The sequence below is a fragment of the Eptatretus burgeri genome, chromosome 10 (genome assembly GCF_056783735.1).
Source record: "Eptatretus burgeri isolate ZD-2024b chromosome 10, Ebu_testis_v1, whole genome shotgun sequence".
NCBI classification, from domain to species: domain Eukaryota; kingdom Metazoa; phylum Chordata; class Myxini; order Myxiniformes; family Myxinidae; genus Eptatretus; species Eptatretus burgeri.
In genome coordinates, this window is record NC_140970.1 from 11,939,927 (window position 1) to 11,954,926 (window position 15,000).

Here is a 15,000-nt window from a genome sequence, read left to right on the forward strand (position 1 = left end):
AAGCATTAATGGGTAAAAGTACAACAAGATGGGTAATTCCGTATTTTCATTGCTTAAACTTCAACAGCACAATTGTCTAAAATGTTATTTTGATCGAGAAAGACTGTGACTAAACCGCCATGAATTTACAGTGCCGAATGGAAATCCAAGATGTATTGTGGGTGCTTACCCGAGCAAGTCCCTCGGCAACATCTCGTACGCAGTTTTCGGAGCCATTGTTGCGACTAACAGTTGTCCACAGGTGAACATATGTGCTGTGTTCAGGAGATGCCGGGTTGAGAGCACGCATGCGAAGCTGCTCGTAGAGTGCAGAATGCAACACTGTGCCAAAAGTAACATCAGTCTGGCGCACGAGCTCCTGCAGCGATCTAACAAGATCAACACAAGTATCAAAGTCGAAAAGTAAGAAAGCTTCCAGATAGGTCAGGTGTAAAACAGCACCAAGAAATAGATAACCAAATATAAATAGATGTGCACAACGGTCCTTAAGACAACAAAAGACTCTGCAAATCATTAAATACTGCACTCAATCAAAATTTATACCTTTTAAAGACTCTTATAAGGGTCCAAAAATGTTAATTTGAAAAAATTTAACTTATACAAAACTCTATGCGAAGTACAGGACTGAAAATAATGACTGTTAAAGCAAGGAAACAAAAACTGTCCAATTAGTGTTCAAAGCTTTGCTCGGAGCAGGATAAAAACAATATTTTAGACATCTTTTGTGAGCATTCACTGAAAAAAAACAAGTCATTATCGTAATATCAGCTATAGCCAGCAGCCGAGCCAAGTTCCAAACTCGAGCCCTGACTTCCTGTGTTGGAGAGGCCCTCGTCAACAAACTGCTTCGGCAGAACCAACGCTCTGCATAGAGCACGGTACATGATGATGATTATGTTCATTATTGTAATAGCACGTACGTAAACGATGACATATAATTTTCATTGTAATGAAGATAAATGATCAAACCTAAAGTTATTGGACAACCCTTTTTGGCAGTTAAAAACAAACAAACAAAAAACAAATCGAGAAACCAGAAAACATCTGAAAATGCAAAGCCCATCCGCATCTGCTTTGTACTCTTGACAAAAACGAGAGTTAAAAATAATTGTACATTTTATTCATTTGTGTTCTCCATAATCTCATAAATAAAGGTTTATTTAAGATTTAATGACAAAAGCTCTCAATTGGTAAAAATGTTAGGGCCTGGACATAAACACTGAATCTCAATGGTAAACAAGCATTTTGATTAAAAAAAAACAATTCTGGCTGGTCTTCCACTTCACCGATAACATCATCCTTACAAACCTTTATACCTCATTGGGAGTAGAATGAGATGTGCCAAGTTTCAAATTTTTCCGATCAGGGATTTCAGAGATATAATGTTTTAATTAGTTGTATTTAATCCAAGATGGCTGCCATATTACAATGAACTATTATGTCACAATTATAATTAAAACATTCAAGATGACCTATGAAGTCACAATTATAATTAAAATATTCTCCATGGGGGTCACTCATCCCCTGAAAATGTTGTGTCCATCGGATAAGTGATTGTTGAGAAAAAGAAATGTAAAAAAAAAAAATAAGAGCAAAAAAAAAAGGGCCAAAAAAGTATCAAACAATAATAATAATAATAATAATATAAATAATAGTTATGAAAATTATTTCAACAAAATTATTGTTTTCTCCATATTCTCATAATAAAGCTTTGTTGAAAACTTCAAGACAAAAGCTCAAATGATAAAAAGTTACAGCTCGGAGACACACAGACAGACAGACATATATAAGTTATTGCAAAACGCCATCTTCTGTTGCGTGGGCAATGAGCTACCAAATACCCAGAAGTGCATCCTGATTTTCATAACTGTGAATATCATAAAGAGACAACATAAATAGTTCGGTAGCCATTGCATGACTCAGTTTCAAAGAATCAAGTCCCAGAGGAAGGACATTTTTGATTGGGAGACAAAACGATGCATCTCACTATAAGGTATTAGCCGTGCCCAAATAAACCAAGGAACATCATAACAATCACCTCATATTTTGATTATTTGATCACAAACACCTAAAAAACACCTAACAGGGAAATCACCTGACAGAGCAAACATTCAAATGTGAACCCTGCATGTAGTGGTGAAAGAATATGGGAATTCATGACAATGTCAAACCATGACAGTTCGTTGAGCCTGGTATTCATACACAGAAGGATGTTGAGGAATGTTGAATGAAGATCTAATCTTTCTGGTGAAGGCCATATTGTAGATCCATAGAACTATGGATGAAATCAAGAGGATGTTGATTGAGGTATGCTCACCACTGTGGGAAGTAAAGAGAAACTGACATTTCAGGCATTAACCCTTTGTCAGAGACAGTGAAAGTTTCTTGTTGCTTAAAAATGTCACCCAACACCTGTTGGGGTCTATCAAGAGAAAGCTACACCAAGCTGGAAGAAACTTCAGGATGATGCAGGATTTTGGAAATTTATATTTCATCATGAGTGGTTTTTCTTTCATTAATCATAACTTACAGCATATTCCTATATTTAATGTTTATGCGGAGTTCAGATGTAACAACTAGAGGGGGAGCACTCGGGAGAGTGCAAAACCTCCGCCGCCAATACTGCTGGGTCACTCAAGTGAACCTTATATCTTATTCATTAAATATGATGTCAACAGTGCTGAGAGTTATAGTTCTTTTCTCCAACATTTTTTTTTTTGGGGGGGGGGGGGGTTGGAAATCACTTAAAACGAAAAAATGCAAAAGAAAAAAAAAAAAATCGAAATTTTGCTGAAAATAATGTTGCAAATTTTTTTTTTCTCGAACAATTTTTTTGGGGGGGGGTTAGAAATCACTAAAAACAGGTAGAAATGCAAAAAAAAAATTTTCTCTATTTTTTTTTTTTGGGGGGGGGTTGGAAATCACTTAAAACATGTAGAAATGCAAAAAAAAATTCTCCATTTTTTGGGGGGGGTAAAAAATTATTTTTGGGGGGGTTGGAAATCACTTAAAACATGTAGAAATGCAAAAAAAAAAATTCTCCATTTTTTGGGGGGGGGGGTAAAAAAATTATTTTGGGGGGGGTTGGAAATCACTTAAAACATGTAGAAATGCAAAAAAAAATTTCTCCATTTTTGGGGGGGGAGGTAAAAAAATTATTTTGGGGGGGGGGTTGGAAATCACTTAAAACATGTAGAAATGCAAAAAAATTTCTCAATTTTTTTTTGGGGGGGGGGTAAAAAATTATTTTGGGGGGGGGTTGGAAATCACTTAAAACATGTAGAAATGCAAAAAAAAAAGTTTTTTCTCAAAAAAAAAATTTTTTTGGGGGGGTTGGAAATCACTAAAAACATGTAGAAATGCAAAAAACAATTTTTTTCTCTATTTTTTTTTGGGGGGTAACAATGTTTTTTTGGGGGGATTGGAAATCACTTAAAACAAGTAAAAATGCAAAAAAAAATTTTTTCTCAAAAAAAAAAATTTTTTTTGGGGGGGGGTTGGAAATCACTAAAAACATGTAGAAATGCAAAAAAAATTTTTTCTCTATTTGTTTTGGGGGGTTGGAAATCACTTAAAACATGTAGAAATGCAAAAAAATTTTCTCAATTTTTTTGGGGGTGGGGTAAAAAAATTATTTTGGGGGGGGGGTTGGAAATCACTTAAAACATGTAGAAATGCAAAAAAAGTTTTTTTCTCAAAAAAAAAATTTTTTTGGGGGTGGGTTGGAAATCACTAAAAACATGTAGAAATGCAAAAAAAACAATTTTTTTCTCTATTTTTTTTTGGGGGGGGGGTAACAATGTTTTTTTGGGGGGGGATTGGAAATCACTTAAAACAAGTAAAAATGCAAAAAAAAAAGTTTTTTCTCAAAAAAATTTTTTTTTGGGGGGTTGGAAATCACTAAAAACATGTAGAAATGCAAAAAAAAAATTTTTCTCTATTTGTTTTGGGGGTTGGAAATCACTTAAAACATGTAGAAATGCAAAAAAAAATTTCTCAATTTTTTTGGGGGGTGGGGTAAAAAAAATATTTTGGGGGGGGGGGTTGGAAATCACTTAAAACATGTAGAAATGCAAAAAAAAAAACTTTTTTTTTCTCTAACAATTTTTTTTGGGGGGGGGACCAAGTCCAAAATTTAATGGCATGATCCTTGGACCATACCTAACCCCCCCACCAAGTTTCATCGAAATCCGTCGAGGAGTTTTTCCGTAATAGTTCACAAACACAAACAAACAGAAAGGGGTGAAAACAGTAACCTCCATCCATCTTTGAAGATGGCGGAGGTTAATAATAGGAAGTATGATGTTGATGAAAAACACAGGGATGCTGCATGTTGAGGAATAAATTCGATCAATGATGTCAAGATTTTCAACGTGACAGTTTTACAGTTAAGCTCTCTTTTCTTTAAACCAATGATATTTCACGAGAATCATGCTCATGGATGGGCCGAAATGAATTTTTGTGGGTGTGGTCACCTACAAATTTTCAGGATGAACTTTCTTTTAAAAACATTGCACTACCATTGTCATTCCTGACAAGTTATGTGCCTGAAAAAGAAATGCTTAACACTGCTTGTGAAAACGACTTTACTGAGTATCCACTGCAAGTTCAATGAATAAACAAATTAATCACGTATGCTTAAACGGAGAAAAATACTTCAATAAATGCAGTGATGACCCCCACACCGCTTCTTTTGGGATTGGCCAGTGAACCTTTTTGGCACAAGTCTTTCATGCACTTGAATGCCAGGTCTCAGGTCTGATGTTCCTTTGAAGGTAATTTGGGCAGGAATTTGTAATTGAAAAAGAGTGCTGGGGACAATATTGCACTCTTCACCATGCAATAATTTACAACAACCAAATAATATTGTTGTGGTTCTCCACCATGCCAGCGTGCGGGCGACCACTTTTAGCTAATTCGTGGCCGCACGCGCCCACTGACCGTGGCAATCCGAGTCGCAGCTTTCGGATCAACGCCAAAATCCAGCTACGGGTGTGCTTTTAAGCACACCACAACCTTGTCAATACTCTACCCACACTACAGGGTCCGATCGCCGAATGGTCGATTTACCTAATTATTCGCGTGGGCAGACTACCGAAAGATTGTACCTCAACGGGACCTGCTTGGAAACGAGCCGCTTAAGCAGCTCGCTCCGTTTGCGATTTGCCGAGCAGTGTATTATTGCGAGGCCCCGTTGGACCCGATTGGCTTATCGGTATTAACAACCAGCTATTTATTCCGAACGCTATTACAGCAGCTCAATGGAGGAATAGGATGCAACGAGTAGGTGAACATTCAAACAATGGCATTTCTTTATACACAGGCACATATGCAATGGGGGTAAGGGACAAAACACGAGCAAAAAGACCCTACAGCGGTTGTCTATTTATTATGTAAACTTATAACAATTCTCTACTTAAGGACAAGGTGCCACAACTTCCATGCAAAGAAAACCCCAGGAAAGTAAAGGGTAAGAACAGGGCCCGCAGGCCTTTAATGTTCCTCAGAGCCGGGATGACTGCGAGGCTATGAGAGACCGTGCAGGCAACCTTGTCGCCCTGGAGACGACTCGATGGGTTCTCGTACGGCGACCCTCGGTGTGTCCGCCCGCACCCGACCGGACTCCACCAGCTCCCGTTCTCTGTCAGCCTCCGTTCTCTGTCAGCCTCCGTTCTCTGTCATCCTCCGTTCTCTGTCAGCCTCCGTTCTCTGTCAGCCTCCGTTCTCTGTCAGCCTCCGTTCTCTGTCAGCCTCCGTTCTCTGTCAGCCTCCGTTCTCTGTCAGCCTCCGTTCTCTGTCAGCCTCCGTTCTCTGTCAGCCTCCGTTCTCTGTCAGCCTCCGTTCTCTGTCAGCCTCCGCTCTCTGTCAGCCTCCGCTCTCTGTCAGCCTCCGCTCTCTGTCAGCCTCCGCTCTCAGTCAGCCTCCGCTCTCAGTCAGCCTCCGCTCTCTGTCAGCCTCCGCTCTCTGTCAGCCTCCGCTCTCTGTCAGCCTCCGCTCTCAGTCAGCCTCCGCTCTCTGTCAGCCTCCGCTCTCTGTCAGCCTCCGCTCTCTGTCAGCCTCCGCTCTCTGTCAGCCTCCGCTCTCTGTCAGCCTCCGCTCTCTGTCAGCCTCCGCTCTCTGTCAGCCTCCGCTCTCTGTCAGCCTCCGCTCTCTGTCAGCCTCCGCTCTCTGTCAGCCTCCGTTCTCTGTCAGCCTCCGCTCTCTGTCAGCCTCCGCTCTCTGTCAGCCTCCGCTCTCTGTCAGCCTCCGCTCTCTGTCAGCCTCCGCTCTCTGTCAGCCTCCGCTCTCTGTCAGCCTCCGCTCTCTGTCAGCCTCCGCTCTCTGTCAGCCTCCGCTCTCTGTCAGCCTCCGCTCTCTGTCAGCCTCCGTTCTCTGTCAGCCTCCGCTCTCAGTCAGCCTCCGCTCTCTGTCAGCCTCCGCTCTCAGTCAGCCTCCGCTCTAGTAAGCCTCCGCTCTCAGTCAGCTTCCGCTCTCAGTCAGCCTCCGCTCTCAGTCAGCCTCCGCTCTCTGTCAGCCTCCGTTCTCTGTCAGCCTCCGCTCTCTGTCAGCCTCCGCTCTCTGTCAGCCTCCGCTCTCTGTCAGCCTCCGTTCTCAGTCAGCCTCCGCTCTCAGTCAGCCTCCGCTCTCAGTCAGCCTCCGCTCTCTGTCAGCCTCCGTTCTCTGTCAGCCTCCGCTCTCTGTCAGCCTCCGTTCTCTGTCAGCCTCCGCTCTCTGTCAGCCTCCGCTCTCTGTCAGCCTCCGCTCTCTGTCAGCCTCCGTTCTCTGTCAGCCCCCGTTCTCTGTCAGCCTCCGCTCTCTGTCAGCCTCCGCTCTCTGTCAGCCTCCGCTCTCTGTCAGCCTCCGCTTTCTGTCAGCCTCCGCTCTCTGTCAGCCTCCGTTCTCTGTCAGCCTCCGTTCTCTGTCAGCCTCCGTTCTCTGTCAGCCTCCGCTCTCTGTCAGCTCCGTTCTCTGTCAGCCTCCGCTCTCTGTCACCCTCCGTTCTCTGTCAGCCTCCGTTCTCTGTCAGCCTCCGTTCTCAGTCAGCCTCCGTTCTCAGTCAGCCTCTGCTCTCTGTCAGCCTCCGTTCTCTGTCAGCCTCCGTTCTCAGTCAGCCTCCGTTCTCTGTCATCCTGTAGCTTTCCAAACTGCCAACTCGACCTGAACCTGACGTCTCCGTTTTACTTCCCACTCGAGCGAACGCACGGTTTTTTTTTCTCCCCCGCCCGTCATGCCCCGCCCTTCCCGGCACGCGGGGGGGGGGGGAGGGGGTGCGACTTCTCTCTGGGGGACACGCCCCAACCGTCATTTTGGGGCGGGAGTTGAGTCTCAACCATCATTTCGGGGCGGGAGTTGAGTCCCAAACGTCATTTCGGGGCGGGAGTTGAGTTCCAACCGTCATTTCGGGGTGGGAGTTGAGTTCCAACTGTCATTTCGGGGCAGGAGTTGAGTTCCAACCATCATTTCGGGGCGGGAGTTGAGTTCCAACCGTCAGTTCGGGGCGGGAGTTGAGTTCCAACCGTCATTTCGGGGCGGGAGTTGAGTTCCAACCGTCATTTAGGGGCGGGAGTTGAGTCCCAACCATCATTTAGGGGCGGGAGTTGAGTTCCAACCGTCATTTCGGGGCGGGAGTTGAGTTCCAACCGTCATTTCGGGGCGGGAGTTGAGTTGAGTTGTTTGAAATAAACGATAGAACAGAATAACGCGACCTCAAAGATGCACAGCCCGGCTCACGAATAATTCCCTTTAGACATCGGTGGGGAAATCTAATCTGGACACGCCTTCATCGACATAACTGACCTCTGGGGAACCTGTAGGGTGTTCTGTGAATTTCCACAACCGTAACAATATGATGAGACAGGACATCAGACTTAACGTCCAACCAAAGGAAGGCAAATTTGTTTATTGTCTGGTCAGGAATAGATCTGAGGATAGACAGGTCAAAGGTTCGTATACTTTGCACCATACTTTCAGACCATGTGCGTATGTATGCATTTATGGAGTACTTTTTGTTGGGGCATACATATTTACTTACATACATACATGGTGGCCATATACCTGACATTTTAAACAAGAAAGGCACTCGGTTTAGCGCATACCTCCACCAGGCTGAACACTTTACGTTTTGTATCACACCGATGGGCTGGATCTGAACCAAAATCTAATCGAATTGTTCTTGTCACCGGACCAACTAATCCATCTCGTTTTGTCAAAACTCCCTTTTTGAGACAATATATATATATATATATATATATATATATATATATATATATATATATATATATATATATATATATATATATATATATATATGTACACACATACATGGAAAATGTTTGTTTGTGACACGACTCCTCTGAGCTCCCAAGGTTAATTGCCACAAAACTATAGAGGATCACATTGCTGAGGACGGTGCACCAAAATAAGGGTTTTAAACAGTCAGTTTCTCACAGTTCATAAATTAAAAACACACGAGCTGTCACCTGTCATCATCTCAGAAAAGGGAGATCCATACATACAATGCTTCATAAAAATCCCATTTTCTTTCAGATTTCAACCTGGATACCGATATATTATATTTGGTGAGGTGGTAACCTCTGATCAATAAATATGGTATCAAATGTGAAAAACTAACTGTAAATTAAGACGTTACCATGATCGGTAAGATTGGTGAAGGAGTCACGTGACCTGTCAAATGCGCTAATCATTCAAAAACCGAATGAAGTACAAACACAACCCATACATGGTTTTAAAGGTAATTTTTACTGATCATCTGAAGGCATAACTCACAAGGACGAAAAAAAAAAAGTTGGTATAAAGAAAGGTTACCATCTTAGTTAACTTCACCAAATATACACCTCAAATATACTTCCTTTCGTTTTTAATAATGAAGTTAACATTGTGATTTCATTTTTGTTTGTAATTTGATCGTAGATGTTTGATTAATTTAATCATGGATGTCTCACCTAAAATGAGAAATATATTTGAGTGTATTATTGGTAGAAACAGGAATTCAGTGAAAAATTCAGGGAGGAGAAAAAAATTCGTGGGTGGAGCCGGTAACCCTGGTCACCATCACAGAAATATTCAATCACAGTTGAGACATATTTCATTTCTTACAATATTACCAATATGTCCAGCCTCTTAACGATGTCTTATCGAAGGGGCCATTCAAAAACTACGTAGCTAACGCATGGGGATTTGTATGCATGTCCAAATGTTATGGAGTTTTACACTTACAGGGGTTTGGGGGGGGGGTGTTTTCCAGAGCAGTAATATAACAACCTTTTTCATGACATATCAAAAAGAGCCATTGAAGGAGTTTTTGGACGTTTCTGGATGAGCTTTCCCAGAACCTTGAATGAGGTTCTGATAGAGCTTTTCTCTATTAGCTATGGCTTTGCCAAGAGATCTCACTGTAAGCTGGTTGATGGAAGACAAAAGTGATGCCACCTCCCTGAGAAGAGAAAGAAGAGGCTGCAGCAGGAAAATAGGTTGTCCATCTCTATATATAAAAGCGAAATGTTTTTTGTTTGTGACCTGACTGCTTTGACCTCCCAAAGTTAATTCATGACGAAACTTTCTACAATGAGATTTTTTTTTACCACGATGCACTGAAATAGGCAGTTTAAACAGTCATGAGGAGGTCATTTGGCCCATTATTGCCAAGTTGCACTCCAGAGTTGATTTATTTATGAACATGAGGTAATTTCTTTACTACAGCTTCACTCCTCTGCACCCTGTCTGGTTTGTAAATCCCATTATACCTTTTACACCCCGAGACCCTTTAATACTCAGTTAAACCTTGTTTCGACCTTTTATACCCCTTCACACCCATTTGGACCCTTTTGAAATGTGAAGACCTTTTTCGACCCTTTCGTCACTTTTGAGAGCCTTTGGACAATTTCAGACCATTTTTTTTGTATAACTTCTCGAGGCTCGTATGAGAGCTAACACACAACGCACATCATGGGGGACATGAGACAAGAGAGGAGGGAGTGGGAAGGACAAAACAGTGGGGAACAGAGACATTAGGAGATCTGTGGAAGGGACGGGGAACATGGGGAATAGAAGATGGACATTACAGGGACTTTCAGGAAGGAAAGCAGTGAATTTGAAGGAGGTGGGCTTGGGTGGATTATCGGGGGTAGAAAAGATCTAGGATTTGGCTGGGGGATGATAAGAGGTGGTGGTGAACAGCTGTTTTGAAGGCCTGAAGGGAAGAATGGGAATTAATAGAGTGAGGGAGTTTATTCCAAAGGCGGGAAAAAAGAGGAATGAAAGAGTGAAGGTGAGCAGTGATTCGTGATTTTGGTGGTTTTACCAGAAGGGGGTTGTTGGCGGACCTTGAGCGCCCTGCGGAAATGTGGTGGGGACAAATCGTGACAAACATACATACATATATACATATATATATATATATATATATATATATATATATATATATATATATATATATTTATACATACGAGTGAGGGCCCGTAGGTGGGGGAAACCGTAGGTGCATGCCCGGAGGTGCAGCTTCGTTCCTTCGCTCTCGTAAACGACGACTGGATTGGGGAATTGTTTCAATTAGATCGGACCAACCGTATCATAAATGGCCATAACTTGGGAAACACCTGGGAAACATATTCAGGTCCCAATCGTCAATTGTGACGTCATATCAAACGAAGAAGACTTGTGACGCCCCCTCTCTCCCCCCTAGTCTCACCCATCCTCTCTCCCCCTCTCTCTCGCCCCCACTCTCACCCCCTCTCCCATCCCCCTCTCTCTCCCCTCCTCTCTCGCCCCTCTCTCTCGCCCTCTCTCTCTGCCCCCACTCTCACACCCCTCTCCCGTCCACCTCTCTCGCGGTTGTCGAGAAACGGCGGTCGCAGACACACACACACACACACACACACACACACACACACACACACACACACACACACACACACACACACACACACACACACACACACACACACACACACACACACACACACACACACACACATTGCTGGAATTATAGATAGATAATCCGAGTTACCTGGGTTAATTGATTCGGTGAGAGCTAATTGGTTATTCCCTCAATTTACAGGTGTGAGATGTGGGTGGGTCCTTGTTTTTCATATATATATATATATATATATATATATATATATATATATATATATATATATATATATATATATATATATATATGTATATATATATATATATATGTATATATATATATATATATATATATATATATATATATATATATATATATATATATATATATATATATATATATATATATATATATATATATATATATATATATATATATATATATATATATATATATATTAGATTTTTTTTTGTCAATCGTAGGTGCGTGCCCGAAGGTTCGTGTCAGTATGTGCAGCTTCATTCCTTTGCTCTCGTAAACGATGACTGGATTGGGGCATTGTTTCAATTAGATTGGACCAACCGTATCATCAATGGCCATAACTTGGGAAACACCTGGGAAACATACTCAGGTCCCCAGCATCAATTGTGACGTCATATCAAACGAAGAAGAAGTGATGCCCCCTCTCTCTCTGCCGTAGTCTCGCCCCTCCTCTCTCCCCCCTCTCTCCCTCCTCTCTCCCACCGAGTCTCGCCCCTCCTCGCTCACCCTCCCTCTCACACGCCCTCTCTCGCCACCTCCTCTCTCCCCCTCTCTTGAATTGTGACGCCCCCTCTCTCCCTCCCTTCTCTCCCTCCCCTCTCTCCCACCCCCTCTCTGCCCCTCTTCTCTCACCCCTCCTCTCTCCCTCCCCTCTCTTGCCCCTCCTCTCCCCCCTCCCTCTCTGTCAATGTATTCACAAATGTCTACCAAGCACAACAATTAATTCAAACCTTGGGAAAAAAAACAGCTTTCAAACCCTTGGGAAACAGCTGTTTCCCTTGGGAAAATTCAAACCTTGGGATTAATTAATAATTTGAACAATTAATTTAAACCTTGGGGAAAGACAGCTTTCAAACCCTTGGGAAACAGCTGTTTCCCTTGGGAAAATTCAAACCTTGGGATTAATGAATAATTTGAACAATTAATTCAAACCTTGGGAAAAAACAGCTTTCAAACCTTGGGAAACACTTGGGAAACAGCTGAAACGGATGAAGAACGATATCAAACCTTGAAAAGGCACATACTCAGGTCCCCAGCGTCGATTGTGACGTCATACCAAACAAAGAAGAAGAATTGTGACGTCAATCGTGCAAATAAATAAATAAATAAATACTAATTGTGACGTCATTCATGACGTCATAGCATCGTGTCCTGTCACTGGTTGACAGACGTTATTGGTCATTATTGGTTGACAGACAATAAAATATACCATCAGAGATGGGGAATCCCCCGCCATTGAATGAAAAAGGTCATACATATTCCAGATAATGAGGGAGGTGAATTGGAAACAAGACACCATTTGGTCATCATCTCGAAAAAGTTCCCCAGGGGTGAAGAACGTAGTAACCAAAAATAATTGAAATCATATAAGCAGTTTTCCATTTATTACAAAAAACATTTTTTTCAAGATGGCCGCCCCAGTCGGCCATCTTGGATCCGGCCACGCCCAAAATCAATAGGGTTCTTTCTTTTCAGGTGGTACATGTGTGACTCAAATTTCAAATCGATACGGCGAAAAAACATTTTTTTCAAGATGGCCGCCCCGGTCGGCCATCTTGGATCTGGCCACGCCCAAAATCAATAGGGTTCTTCCTTTTCAGGTGGTGCAGGTGTGACCCAAATTTCAAATCGATATGGCGAACAGTTTATGAGTTATCACACTCAGCTATAAATGTTGACGCCCAGACGGACAGCCGGACGACCTGGGTGACAACAATATCCCCCTTCCGCCATGCGGCGGGGGATAAAAAGGTCGTTATTAGTTGACAGACATTGGTCATTGTATCATGTTATTCTTTTTAATATGGAATAGGCAAAGCCTAGAAGCGAACGTAGAATTCTTCTTACATTCGCTTCTGACTTTACATAAAACTTGTTCACAACTGTATACTTGCCAACTTTACCGTGGTACGTGTAAGCACCGCACAGCTGATGATTTTGACGCAATTTCCGGTTACTTCGGCCTGGATTCGGGATCAGCGAACAAATAATGTAAATCACGATTAAAAATTATTTTTTGATGATGCGGGAGATATCTTTATTAAAATTAACTTTGGGAAAAAAAATAATTGATGAAATAAATAAACAATCACTTCTGGTCAAGAATAAAAGAAAATATAAGTTCCAGAAAGAGTTTCAAAATCACTCCCGGTAATGTTAAATACAAAATAAACACTTCCTGTCGTGAAAAAAATCACTTTCGGAAGGATAAAATTAACTTTGGGGAAAAAATAATGGAATAAATAAATAAACACTTCCGGTCATGATCTCCCGGCATACATCATTCCCCATGACAAAAACCGGAAACAAAAAAAACAGAAACAAAACAAAAACGGAAGCAAAAGGGTCATAGGCAACGACAAGGATTCACAATTGGCAGGGTATTGTGTTGTTTTTGTTGTTTCCTATTCTCTCATGTGCACGCGTTAAGTAATATTCACAAGATAGAAATAAAACCCGATCGTGTTTATACACCGCACAGCGTTTAAAAACAACCGGAAGCAAAAGGTCATATCCAACGACACGGATTCCAAATAGCCAGGGGTATTGTGTTGTTGTTTCCTATTCTCTCACGTGCACGCGTTAAGTATGAAGTTCACTGCGCTTGCTAATATGGAATAGGCAAAGCCCAGAAGCAAACGTAGAATTCTTCTTACATTCGCTTCTGACTTTACATAAAACTTGTTCACAACTGTATACTTGCCAACTAGACGATGGTACATGCAAGCGCCGCACAGCTGATGATTTGGACGCAATTTCCGGTTACTTCGGCCTGGATTCGAGATCAGCGATCAAATAATGTAAATCACGATTAAAAAATATTTTTTGATGATGCGGGAGATATCTTTATTAAAATTAACTTTGGGAAAAAATAATTGAATAAATAAATAAATAAACGATCACTTTTGGTCAAGAATAAAAGAAATTAAAAGTTCCGGAAAGAGTTTCAAAATCACTCCCGGTAATGTTAATACATAATAAACACTTCCGGTCATGAAAAAAATCACTTCCGGAAATATAAAATTAACTTTGGGGAAAAAATAATTGAATAAATAAATAAACACTTCTGGTCAAGATCTCCCGGCATGCATCATTCCCCATGATAAAAACCGGAAAACAAAAAAAAACCAGAAGCAAAACAAAAACGGAGGCAAAATGGTCATAACCAATGACACAGATTCACAATTGCCAGGGTATTGTGTTGTTTTTGTTGTTTCCTATTCTCTCATGTGCACGCGTTAAGTATTATTCACAAGATAGAAATAAAACCCAATCGTGTTTATACACCGCACAGCGTTTAACAACAACTGAAAGCAAAACGTCTTAGCTAACGACACGGATTCCAAATAGCCAGGGCTATTGTGTTCTTGTTGTTGTTTCCTATTCTCTTACGTGCACGCGTTAAGTATGAAGCTCACTTCATTCGCTATTACTGCCAATTATTGTGCTATTATTATTATTATTATTGATATGCTGTTATCATTATACTGAGATATCTTTGGGAAAAAATGGCATGATAAGGTGGAACGACACTTCAGCTGCGATATATACACCTTTCCAACACTGAAAAAAGCAATAAAATGGCCGTAACTTGGGAACAGCTCGTCCGATTAATATCAAACCTTGAAAAGGCACATCCGCGGGTCCCCGGCAATATTCATGGCAAGCTACAATCAGATAGGACCGGTGGTTGTCGAGAAACGGCGGTCGCAGACACACACACACACACACACACACACTGCTGGAATTATATATATATATATATATATATATATATATATATATATATATATATATATATATATATATATATATATATATATATATATATATATACACAAATATATACATATATATTGTTGCGAATTCGCGCCCGCCAGCATGCG

The 15,000-nt window shown here is 41.5% G+C and overlaps 1 protein-coding gene across 5 annotated transcripts in view; it reads right to left on the reverse strand.

Annotated features, from left to right (window-relative positions):
• The window catches only part of LOC147017951 (glutamate receptor ionotropic, delta-2-like), an 878,371-nt gene that overhangs the window by 54,486 nt on the left and 808,885 nt on the right, over positions 1-15,000 (reverse strand). For all 5 annotated transcript variants that reach the window (XM_085897090.1, XM_085897092.1, XM_085897091.1 and 2 more), the window contains one exon: positions 170-368. In XM_085897090.1, coding sequence (XP_085753216.1) covers positions 170-368 — 199 coding nt within the window. The remainder of the gene's footprint in view (positions 1-169; positions 369-15,000) is intronic.